Source organism: Emys orbicularis, chromosome 9, assembly GCF_028017835.1.
Source record: "Emys orbicularis isolate rEmyOrb1 chromosome 9, rEmyOrb1.hap1, whole genome shotgun sequence".
NCBI classification, from domain to species: domain Eukaryota; kingdom Metazoa; phylum Chordata; order Testudines; family Emydidae; genus Emys; species Emys orbicularis.
Genome location: NC_088691.1, coordinates 42,750,831 through 42,763,800, shown reverse-complemented (window position 1 = coordinate 42,763,800; position 12,970 = coordinate 42,750,831). Strand labels below are relative to the sequence as shown.

The 12,970-nt window shown below is 47.4% G+C and overlaps 1 protein-coding gene across 1 annotated transcript in view; it reads right to left on the bottom strand.

The window, feature by feature from the left end:
* Positions 1-12,970, bottom strand: part of LOC135883718 (exocyst complex component 1-like) — a 58,117-nt gene that overhangs the window by 31,770 nt on the left and 13,377 nt on the right. The window contains exons 5-8 of the mRNA XM_065410957.1: positions 7,412-7,639; positions 6,202-6,334; positions 4,392-4,501; positions 1,406-1,555 (exon numbers count right to left, since the gene is read on the bottom strand). Of these exons, the coding sequence (XP_065267029.1) occupies positions 1,406-1,555; positions 4,392-4,501; positions 6,202-6,334; positions 7,412-7,639 (621 nt within the window). The remainder of the gene's footprint in view (positions 1-1,405; positions 1,556-4,391; positions 4,502-6,201; positions 6,335-7,411; positions 7,640-12,970) is intronic.

The following is a 12,970-nucleotide window of genomic DNA, read 5'->3' as shown; positions in this document are numbered from 1 at the left end:
AGAGCTGTGGAACTGATCATAAAAACCTGAGAAGGGAAGAACCCAGCTTCTCAGCATTGAAGCCCATTCTAAAGTCGTGCCGTTCGCTGGCTTCAGCAAGCAGGGTTGTTGAACTGTGAAGACTCTGGCACCCAGACTATGCCACAGCAAGCACGCTGTGCCGTGGACAATAGCATCGGCTTGGACTTTGTCTTCCATGAGGGTGAGCTTTACCCCTAACATGAAAACACAGCTTCCAGCATCCTTCCCGGCTCTTGTTTTCAGCAAACAGGACAGTCCCACAGTAAGGAGCACTCTTGTCAGTGAAGGGCTATCTGCCTTCCAACTGCACACTTGGCTTTCACAAGCTAAGTAGCCTCAGAGGTGGTCAGTACTTCGATGGGAAACTTCGAAAGCAGTGATACTCAGACCTCAGTGAATCAGGAGCCAAATCAGTGATCAACATTACCCAAAAGAGCCACTGTAGTGTGAATTCATTGTTTCATTTAATATAAATAAAATAAACTCATTCCTATATATATGCTTCTCACAGCAAAATGACTGACATTCTACAGTTGGTTAATAACACAGTAAAAGCATCCTGATTGGTTAAGAATGAAATCACGCAGTGTTTTAATACCATGTGCTGCAAAGAGCCGCAGGAGACACATTGAAGAGCCACTTGGGGCTCCTGAGCCTCAGTCTGAGGATCACTGCTCTAAAGGGGAGCTGCAGGGAGCAGTGCTAGTGATTTAGCAGGTGCTACTGTTCTCTTAGTCTGAGCAATGGAGGAATGCCCCAGCATGGTACGAGGGGGTGCTGTCTTTCTGATCAGATATAGGTACTGGCCTTCATTGAAAACGGAGGGGTCCATTGTATGTTTGACATTCTCAGGGATCAAACCTCATCGGGCATTCTTTTATCCCACTCTGATGGTGACTATGCTGCAGAGCTGGGACTCCAATCTGGGTTCAGTCCCTGGCTCTAACATAGATGCCTATGCAAATTTGGGTAGTTCACTGTAAAATGGGGATAACACTACCTTTGCCTGTCTTGTCTACTTAGGCTGTGAGTGTCTCTGTTACTATGAATGTGCCCATGGCCTGGCATCATGGGGCTCTGATCTCAGCTTGGGAAATTCAGATAACGATGACTATTCTTGAGTAGTGTCCTCATTCAGAAAACAGGGCATAGCTTTAAGCCAAAGCCCAAAAGACTTTACATAAAATACTGTTGTGAATAAAAGTGATATTTCCATGGTGATTTCTTCATTTCATCTTTATATGGACACGTCTATATTAAAATACCACAGCGTGGAATGCCAACCCAATTAAAAACATCCCACTTAATGGAATAATGTAGGATTATTTATTGTTACCCCACCATGACTGATGTTGCACTGGATAGTTCAGCTGTGAGGTCATACCTTTGGGAGGTCATGGAACAGGATCGGGTTGGCATTCTTCAGCCAGGCCATAAGTGGAGTGTAAGGTAGCAGATCGTCATGGTAGGGCCCATGGGTGGATGAAATTAGCTTGCTAGCCTGCTGCATTCGAGCAGGAACTTGACCATTTCCCTGAAACAACAGAAAGAGCAAAGCCTAGCTCAATAAAATCATTCATATGCAGCACTTGGCAATTTTAAATGAATCTCTCCTGGATTGCATGGGAGGCTCCAGTTCTGGACAGGGATGCTGGAACAATTTGTATAGTGAGGGTGCTGAGAGCCATTGAACCAAGCTGTAAACCCTGAATATAATGGAAACTGCTTCAAGCCAGGGGGTGCATCAGTACCTCCCGTGCTCCTACTTCCAGCACCTATGGTTCTGAAAACATTTGAGAAGCCATAAGTTACTTGGGAGAGCAATGTTAAAAACCACTATGGCCATGGGTCTACACTTATTGCTTCACCAGTATAGCTATACTATGCCAGCAGAGTGGATGCAGCTTATTGGTGCAAAGCTGGGCTATTACTAGGATAGCTTATTCCATCACCACCACCCCTCAAGGAAATAAGCTATTCTGGTATAGCCAATATAGCTGCATCTACACTAGAGGCCTTTGCTGGTATAGTTACGTTGGTGAGGGATCACACCTCTTCACGACGCTGACTGACATAGCTATGTTGGTAGAAGTCTGTAGTGCAGATGTGACCTATGTTGCATCCAGTTGTAGGGGAACAGGGCTGAACAAAGTGATAAGCTGGTAATGTCTGGTCAAGCTGCAGTGGGAAACTAAACTGAGAAGCCCCATTTGTGATGCTGGATCTTAGCGGGAGAGGCAGCAAAGTCTGTTCATCTTCAATTCAGCCTCTACTTATGAGGACCCACATTGCGCAATCAGATCTGCGCAGGTGCAAGGATCTGGATAGGTGGACCTGACTGCAGGCCCAGGATAGCATAGTGCAGGCTACTGCAAGGCATTCTCTCGGGCTGCTAGGGAGACCTGTTGGGGGAGGAGAGGTTGAGGGGCAATTACAACCTCTGGCCCTCACCATTTCCAAAGGGAAGTTTAAAAGGGGGGGGGAGAAAATAGGGCGTTGGCAAAGCAAGACGTCAGTCAATAAAATAACCCTTAGTGTTGATTCCAAGCATAAATCCTTGCGTTGTATGTGTGATTAGTCACACTCAGAATCTAGAAAACTAGATATGGGCCATTTAGCAGTGAGCCATAGTTAACACAGCTATTTCCAACAGCACAGTAGAGCAGTGGTTCTCAAACAGGGGTACGTGCACCCCTGGGAGTACACAGAGGTCTTCTGGGGGTACATCAACTCATCTAGATGTTTGCCTAGTTTTACAACAGGCTACATAAAAAGCGCTAGCAAAGTCAGTACAAACTAAAATTTCATACAGTGACAGTGACTTGTTTATACTGCTTCTGTATACTGTACACTGAAATGTAAGTACCATATTTATATTCCTATTGATTTATTTTATAATTATATGGTGAAAATGAGAAAGTCAGCAATTTTTCAGTACTAGTGTGCTGTGACACTTTTGTATTTTTATGTCAGATTTTGTAAGCAATTGGTTTTTAAGTGAGGAGAAACTTGGGGTATGCAAGACAAATCAGACTCCTGAAAGGGATACAGTAGTCTGGAAAGGTTGAGAGCCACTGCAGTAGAGTACTTAGAATCCACTCTCTGCAGGCAATAATATCCAACCATGGGCCTGATGGAGTCTCATCTCAATATGGTCACAGCTGCGTGAGACCAGAATCAGGACCCAGAACCGTTCCTGACAAACAATATTCAATAATGACGTGGCAAGGACTATTTTAGTTTTTCAATGGGCATGAGAAGGAGGAAACGTGATCCAGATTTCTATGCTCTTAGGGATGGAGTTTGAGTCCCACTCCAGAGAGAAAAACCCTGAACTGAATGTCTATGCTCTCCTGGAACTGACCCCTTCTCCTTTACAAACCTCTGCTTTGTCCATTCCCAACCAAGTAGATCCCCTCCCAGATGTAATGTAGATGTTTAAAGGTGACTTTTTGAAGGGATTTGGGTTTGTTTCATATATAAAGAAAGCGAGAAAGGTGTTATTTTCCTTTCCCTGCCCCTGCCAAAATAGATTTTTGCTTATGTTTTAATTTAGCAATAGCAGGAGTCTCACACTTCAAATGAAGGTGCAAGTAATTTGAGACTTAAACAAAGACATCCTTTCTCCCAAGCATTCATTAGGCTCCAAAGTTAAATGGTTGTGGACAAAAACGAAGTTATAAACAAGCTGATTGATATCCCTTCCTTTCTCAATTGCCGCAACCAGGGGCATGCACAAGGAGGGGCAAGCAGACGCACGCCCCGCACTCAGTAATCGGCCGGGGGCACAGAACTTCTCTGGCCCCAGCGAGTTCCTGCCGGGGCTGGGGTGGTGGGGGCCAGCGAGCTCCTCAGGGGCGGGGGATGGGCATGGGCACAGAATGTGCCCCTCCAAAAGGGATCAAATTTAAATTCCTGCGCATACCCCAGGCTGCAACTTTCAGTCTCTTCCCTCTTGTGATGTTATCATTTCATTAGTTTCCAGTAAACGTAGAGTCCTACAAGCTAATTGGGACCTAAGTTTCTAATGTATATAGGAAAACAGGGGGGGGGGGGGGAAATCACTTCTTTAAAAAAAATGTCGTTCAGGCTAAGTCTTTTTTTAATTTGACTGCGGCAAGACAGTGGCATGGGAGGACAGTTCTCCAGATCAGTAAATATGTGCAACACTGCCCCCCGTAAGAGAGTCAAGCCAAAGAAGGTTTGTTTAGGTGTGTCTAAAGAAGGGCTGGGGAAGACACAGGTGTCTTTTAACCCTTTCTGTGCCAGTTTTTAGGGTAGCACTTTCTATACCTCCAACATTGCATTGCCAAAATATTAATTCTTTTCAGTGTTTAACACATGCCACGGCAAGCTTGGGGTTAACCTACCTGCAGTTCAAAGATGCTTGTAATATGGCTGATGAAACTGTTTTCAAAGTTCTGCTTCAGCGTTTCAAACATGATCAACTGTTCTGCTATGGCCTGCAGCTTCCGGTAACCTTGAGTTAAGGAGGAGAAGGCTGACATAATGAGAGACTGCACATGCAGCGTTGTGCCCAAAGACACATCAGTCATGAAAGTGACAAATATGACAGGTCTCAGAGACGTGCAATTTTGAAGAAATACTCTAATCCAAACCCCAAAGGAGTGAAATATTCACTGCAGCACTAAAATAACAAAGGCAGTGCCTGAGTTTAAAAACTATGCATGCAAAGTACACTGCTAGCTGTCCATCTTCATGTGCAAATATCCAGGTTCTGTACGATGCAATCACTGCCCTTTCATGCACAAATGAAGCATATCACTGCACCAATGGGGTTTTCAAATCAGACCCACGGTGTATTATTCTAAAGGAGAAAATAATTCCCCAACACTCATATAAATACTGTACAACTGGGCTGCCTTTCGGTTCTCCGTTAAAAACAAGCTTCTGTTAGCTCCTTTCCTAAATATAAGACAGATAAGCAGTCAGCATATAGATGGCTCCTGGCTGCACATTGCTCCAATGTATTTAGGGAAAAGGGTGCCAAAGCTTAACTTAAGCTTGCTCTAGCAATGCTTTCCCCTACCCCATAACATATATAGACAGAGAGTGGGCTGACTAATTCTATGACCTGGAGGAGTAGAACCCTTTCCTTCTGAGTCCTTTCTTCACAAATATGCACTGATGGGGCTGGCCTGGCAATCCCAACCTTTACCCTGGCTGTGAAAACAGCAAGTCCAGGATGATAGGCAACACCAGAGTGTGCTTTTAAGGTCTCTCTGAGGTTGATCCTGAAGGTCTTAGCAGAGTAACCTCCAGCATGTCTCCTAGATGCCATGTACCCCTTACAAGTAACTCCCACAGCTAACATCCGGCACTGGCACCATCCACTGTCAGAAGGCAGGATACTGGGCTAGATGGACCATGGGCCTGACCCAGTATGGCTGTTCTTATGTTCTTAACATGTACCCCCACCACGCTAGTCCACATTCAGCTCTCCATGGGCATCAGCCCTGTGCCACTGAAGATCCCAACGCCCCAAACTGGCAGGTCAAGGCGACTCAGGAGTGGAATGCCACTGACGGTCAGCCTAAGTAAATGACTGAGAACAGAGCTCACTGAGGATGTGGGGAGATGAAATTTGGTGAGGAGAGAAAAGTTTGAGGTTTTGTTTCCAGTCTAACATGGGTTTGTGTTGAAGTAGGAAAGCAGGATACGCATCCCTCACATCAGAAAATAAAGTGAAGTAATGTCCCGTGAGTGCGTGGCACTTCAGATGGGACTGGAGGAGAACAGACAAGTCAAGTGAAGCCTGGGAGTGGTGGAAAGGTCAGGTCAAACGCAGGAGGTTCCTGCGCTGTAGCCAGTTTTATGTCTGAGAATGCTGACACCCGAGGAGGTGAAGTAACTTGAACAATGAGTCTGGGATCTCATACTCATTCCTTCCAGGATTTTGCTCCAGTTGAGTGCTAGAATTCAGGGCTTCCTTCTGTTTTGGAGCTTTGCCTCAGCCAACCTGCAGGTGAAGGGTTTGGGGCAGTCCCTGGAAATCCTGAAGGCCATGGTTCAGAGGAGGACCTCACGGCCCAGTGACTCAGTGAGCCTATGCGAAGGTTGGACAATACAGTGCTGTGCTCTGTGGGCAGCTCACATGACTGTAAGCCAATGATGCTGATAAGGCACAAAAGGCGGCGGTTAGCTTCTACTCCTACTCACCCGGCTGTATCTGAACGTTCATGCAGCTGGAGAGAGCTTCTGCTGCTGCAATGCAGGCCTTCACTTTGCTGGGGCTAGAGAGGTCGCCCCGGCTCAGAGCCTGGCGGTGCTTCTTGCTAAGGTCCAGATTACTCTAATTAAAAACCCAAGAGAACTGATTTAATGCATGCTGTCTCCCTATCCCTCCTCCCCTCACCAGCATCCGAGTTTGGTGTCCTATGCCCTGTGTGCACATATGAAGGATGGGCACTCTCACTGTTTTAAGTGGCACAGTGCTACATTAAACTGCCAGGCTGCATTCCCAGTCAAATGCATCGTGCTGCCATTTCCCCTTCCAAAATAATAGTGCACCATAAAAACAGCAGAGCTCCCAAATGGGGTCATGGCAAGGGAGAGCCTAGAGATCCAAATCACAGAGCAGGGCTCCAGGGTGCTAGGGGCTGTACAAACACATAACACACAGACAGTCCCTGCCCCCAGGAGATTACAAGTTAGAGAGGATTATTGAAGGTCATGCAGCCAGGGGCAACTATTTTAGCATCAGATTGCTGCCTCAGCAGCAGTGCGAAAAACTCATGCCACTGTTCTCGTTCCCATGTGACATAGTTATATGGGAGTGAGACATAGTGACATACTTATAACAGGAGAGGCAGCACAATCCTGGTGAAGATTGGCTGGTGAAGAGATAAGAAGAATTTCAGGTAAACATGGTCCAGAAAAATCAAACATTTCTCTCCTTTCCCCCACCACAAATATGACCCTTGTTGATAGTAGCTGCATCCTGTGCTGCAATGCAATTAAAGAGTTAATGTTTTTGCTGTCGCTATGCCCAGGAGTGGTGCTGAGGATCTGTGTCATTGCTGATGAAGCACTGGTCTTTGTTGTGAACTCATGGGCCTCTCTGTGCTCCTTTCTGTTGCCTGGTCAGTAGCAGCATGACACATCAAGCTGTCTGTGTTCCATGAGACTCTCTGATTCCAGCCATGTCACCTCTGCTGCACCTGGGCCACACCCCCTCATTTTAAATCTGAGCAGTGTGCCCATCACCATAGTATCTAGGCCTCAAAGAACTGCCCGGCTCCCTCACTCCTAAGCCAGACAGGCTGGGAGCCCTGTGGAGGCAGGTCTGGATCAGGCTCCCTAAGCCCAGTGGGAGTCTGTCCCCTGACTTCAATGGGCTATGCATCATTCCCTCTGTGACTTCACCTACCGTGAGGAAGAGAATCTCGCTCATGAGCTTCTCATGGTTGGAGTCTATCTGGTGCAGCAAGGAGTTCCCCTGCTGGATGTGATCCATCTGCTGCTTCACGCTCCCCAGCAGCTCATCATAAACTTGCAAGGTCTCCTCCACTTTGGCAACCTCTGCCAGGGCCTCGTCAATTGAGCCCATCAGCAGTGTCACCTGCTTCTCGGAAGAGATGATGGCCTGGAGATTGGCCTGTGAACAAGAGAAGCAGAGCGGTCTGGTACAGCACAATGCTAGTGCAGTGATGGGTGCTGTGGTTGGCTTATATTCACATACACACAGACACTTTGATCACTAGCTAGGATCAAAGACAGGGACTTCTGCAAGAAAGCCACCAGGCCTCTGCCACTTGGGCCAAAACAGAACTCCTTCGGTGGCAATGTGCAACAGTTTGTTAAAATGCCTGGGGTCCACTACTAAAGGTAGACATTCAGTCTCTCTCTCTCTCACACACACACACACACAGAGTCAGTGTATCCTATTTATACTCAGCTAAGATAAAATGCCTTTGGATTAGTGCCATAGCAGCAGAGGTTTCTGGAGGCCATGCCATGCCATGGGGTTCTGCTGTGTGCCTTGCAAGGTTCTGAGAGTCTGACATGTCCACAGCACCAGCTCAGAATATGAAGCCAAGTGGCATGGCAGCTTCTGAACCACTCATGCAAACACAAGAGCCTTCCCTAGATACAGCCTTTGAAGGCCTTTACGTGATATTATGCCAGGGAAATGTCGCACGCTGGGCATGTGTGGAGCACATTCCTTTTGTATTCAGACAGGAAGCCAAGCTCCACGGCATTTTGTAGTATCCACCTTTCTTCCCACTCTGAGGAATTCTCCTGCCGCCTTCAGTGGGGCTGCCGGAGGGAATCCAAGATGGCAGTTCATGTGTGGGGCTGTCTCAATTTGTGTGCAGTGAGATTTCATGGGACCCGTGCCATCCAGGGATATGGAGTATCACAAAGTAGGTGCACTCCCATAATAATTTCAATCTAACACATTGTCTAAGGGTCACGTGCTGTTCCAACAGGACAGCCTGGATAGCTAGGTCTTGCAGTGGAGAGATCCATTGGATTGAGAGAGGAAGTGAACAGACCTTCCTCCTCAGGCAGGGGCGAGGTTCTGCTTCTGTATATCCAGTTTAAGGCCATGTCCATAACATGCACATGTGCTCTCAGCCTCACCCACCCCAAAACCCACAAAGGAAGGCTCTATGCTGCTTTCTCTCCAGCCTGTCCATGCTTCTGCTCCTCAATGCAGCTCCCTGGGCTCTCAGATTCCAGGCAGCTGCTGCAGAGTGCCCCACAGCCCCTGAGATGGCTGCTGCCCCAGAGAGATGGTGGAGAGCAGGAGGCCCTGTAAGAGCCCCATCCACTACCAGCCCAAGGAGGAAAAAGGAAATAGCAACTCCAGCAGAGTAGCTGGAACCGCCACAGCTACCTCCTCAAGTAGACTCCACAAAGAGCAGAAGAAAGAAGGGTGCTGTAGGGCTGGTGATGGCACCTGGTTTTCCTACAGGGCCCTGGGTGCTCTGCTACTTCCTGCTCCTTGTGGGGGGACACACTGGGGGCAGCAGCAATGACTGGCTCATTGCTCTGCTGGAGCTCTTGCTCCCCTCCACTTGCCAAGGGTGAGTGTGGACTCCGGGGCGCTACGTGACCCTATAGCCAGCTCTCCCTATGGCCATATTTCTCTGCATTCCCACAAAAGTGTCTGACCCAGGCCATCATGAGGAGGCACGCAAATTCTGAGCCAATAGCCACCACACACATGGTTTCCTATGTGTTACCCCGCTGAGCTGTTTTGATGGTGGAATTAATGAACAGTTAAATCACGCATGACATGTACATATATATAAGAAAATGGGAGGCACTATTAGCTTCAGGAGGTCTTAGCCATTTGCTTTGACAGGCCATGGAGCTATAATTGCTTATTAATCATCACGGACAAGATCTATGAGAGATTAACTGGTTTTGAAATGGTAATTGAATCGTAGCCACTGGTTGAAGCACCATGTTGGGTATCAGATAAGATAATCGATAGACACGGGCCTGGGAGGATTAAACAGGCCTGGGAGGATTGAAGTTTCTGGTCTGTTGTTTTTCTGTCTTTTAAATGAGTTTGTCTTTGTTAATATTAAAATTAGGTGATAAGTTTTATATTAAATAAAAAGCAACATCAACAGAAGCATCTGTGCCCCCACAGTAAACACAGGCAGTGATTTGCAACCATGAAGGCCACAAAGGAAAGGAGACAGAGGTTCTGTAAATCAACAAGCGGCCTGGCTTCCTAGAAAAGTTAGAAGGGGCTGTGTGACGGGGTATTCACCCCAAGCCAGAAAGGAAGGGGTTAAAAGCAGCCTAGGGAGGCAGTGCAGGGAGCAGCCAATCAGAGAGAGGCTGCACAGAGCAGCCAATCAGGGCCCAGCAGGCTCACATAAAAGGGAGCTGCTGGGCAGACCAGGGTCAGTTGCTGTAGGGAGCCTAAGGAGAGAGGACTGTGTTCCTAACAGCCTGCAGGAAGGTAGCACCTTGGACAGAGCAGTTGCTGGCTGGCTGCTGGGACTTGCGGATTGGAGGCCCTGAGAAGAGTACAAAGAAGGTGCTGGGTCCCGTGGGGAAGTGGCCCAGGGAATTGAAGCAGCTCTGCTGGAGAAGTTAAAGAGAGGCAGCAGGAGGCTTCTATAGCCAGGGTCCCTGGGCTGTGTCTGGAGTAGTGAGTGGGCCCAGGTCCCCTCCTCTCACCACTGGGAGAGTGGCTGGACAATAGAACTGGGAGATACTCCTCCCACACACACCCCTGCACAGGAACCCAGATGGTGACATGACTGGAGGGCTGAGTCATGAAGAGGACATTGCCGTTCCTCGACTGAGGCGAGTCTGTAGGAGGAGAAAGCGCTGGGAGTGGCACTACCAGGAGAGGGCGTGCTGGCTGAGAAAGCTAATCTATGTGATGGTGGGCAGGAGGTACCACTCTGGTGAGGGAATTCTGTCACAAGCTGCCCTAGACCCAAAGAAGGTCAGTCTACAGAGCCTCACTGAAGGAAGATCTCATTTCTGCTCCCCTGAAGGGAGCAAGGCCGCCACTTCCTGCAGCTCCCATTGGCCGGGAATGGTGAACCGCAGCCACTTGGACCTGCTGGGGGCCGTGCCTGCAGACGGTCAACGTCAGCAAAATGTCTCGTGGCCCACAATCAGATTACTCTGATGGGCTGCAGGTTGCCCAGTACTGACATAGGGGCACCAGGCATACCTGTCTGTCCCACACATGGTGCCATTTTAGGAGAGGCATGGCTTGAAGCTGGTGGGCTTGGCCTCAGCCATAGACAAAAAGACCCACAATGGAGCAGGGAAGATTCAGTAGAGCCCTAAAGAAAACAAAGACCTGAAAACTGGGCAAATAGCCTGCCACTCACTCCTTGAACTCTAATAAAGCCATGTATGAAGAGAAAAGAGGGCAAACTTTTCCACAAGCACCTGATGGGGGTGATGACAGAAACCACTGAGCTTCTGCTTGCTCAACACCCCCTCACCCTCCAACACTCGGAAGGAACTGAGTAGCATTTGGGGCTTTGTGTGTGGCTCCATGCCAGTTCTTATCTCAAAGACCCACAAAAACTAAGGCAGGCAACTTTTTCCTCCCGCTCTGAAATTTCTTGGAAGCTGCCAGGTAACAAACCAGGTAATTTCCCCATTGCTGCTCAGCTGCCTTTGAGTCTCAGATTTCCAGCTTCACTGCAGTAGCTCCAGGCTATGCTCCACAAGGTTCCAACTGACATTTTGTTTTTTATTAAGTGCTACTAAATTATAGCCATAAACCTCCAGCAAGCCTGTCACTGCTGTCCCTTCTGATTTTCTTATTAGGGCTTTTCAGAGCCTTGGGGCTTTGCCTTTAGCAAAGCGGCACCAATCAAATTGCAGGAGAACTGCTAGAAGGGACAGCTCTCTGGAGAAATATTGCTCAGGTAATGATAATAACTCTACTGCATGAGATGTCTCCGAGTTTCAGAAACTCATGTGGATTTAAGAATGCCCTGGAAATCAGCAAGTGAACTAGGGTATCAAGGTATGAACTGGAGCTCCAGGCCTCACAAATACAATGGCCACCATCTCACTCGCCACAACATTTTAGCAACATTTTGTTAATGTTTGCAAAGTGCTTTGAGATCCCTAGAGGAAAGGTGCTCTAAAAGAACAAAGTGTTTATTGTTGTTATGCTGTAGGAAGTATATGAGCATATGCATGACTCAGTTGTACACAATAATATTAATACTTATTGATAAATGCCACATTTATATTTATCAAAAGAATGTGTTAATAATTATTTATCAATTAATGGTCCTATAAATAAAGCACTCTGCAGCTCCTTTCATTTCCAAGAACTTAACCAATATTTATTATGTACTCTTGGAAGATAGGTATTGCTGTCCCTAATTTACTGATGGGAAAATTGAAGCACAGAGCAGTTGTGACTTGACCAGGAGCACACAGATGTTTGTTACTGTTAGAAACAGACCTCAGGAGTTCTGCTTCTCAGATCTAAGGACTACATACCAAAGCACAAAGAAGACAGGCTGGTATGAAGCGACATAGAAACACAAGTGCAGAATAGAGCAAACATAAAGGAACACAAAGCAAAATGGATTTAGGATTTTGTGGATTCTGATAAATTTTAGGTTATTTCTTCTATTGTGTGGTGTTTTTTTTAAGTTATTTAACTATAAAATCCAGTGGAGCCAGAAATATTGCTGTAGTGTAAGTGCTCTAAACAGGCATCTCATCACGTTCCCTCCAGTACTTAGAGACATAGGATGTCTTCCAGGGAAATGTAATAAAATACAGGAACATAAATAAATGGAATAAAACACACCAGCTTTTTCTTTTCCACATGCAGTGTCTCCTGTTATATGAGCCTCTTACCTGTCAATAATTCCCTTGCTCTTTCACATGCTACCTCATCCCCTCACCGCCCCCTCAATTCCATTCTTTCCTGGTCCTCTCCTCCCAGCCTTCCCACTCTCCATATCTCTCGGGCCTTGTCCTCACTGGGTTCTTACCTCAGGAAAGTTCACACATGCTAGCACCCCCCCAAGGTAAAAAAGACACCTTTTTGAGCAGTGAAAACAAGCCCTTAGAGTCCCCACCTCCTTCCCTCTCTTGTCCCAAAGAACTCCATCTCTCCTATGCTCTGCTCTTCAGTTTTACTCCCCTCCTCTCCCCCTCTGACATTGTAACCCCACTCTCATAGTTTCTCTCCTCCCCTCTCCCCTTGCTGGGCTGCTGCCTTTGAATGTCTATTTCCCCCTCTTCCTTTTCCTTATCCTCACCATAGGGGCTGCTGATGCCCTTGAGTGTGCGGAGTGGGTCCCTTGTCTTTCTGTCCTCCTTGTGCCATCTACCTGCAGCCATGCTAGCTCCTCCACTTTGCTCTCCTCCCTTGCGGCACTGGGAGCCCAATGGACAGGGAGACCTTGCTTTCAGGAGCGGCCCTAGCACCACTGGCGGAAGTCTGATTGCCTCTCTTCCA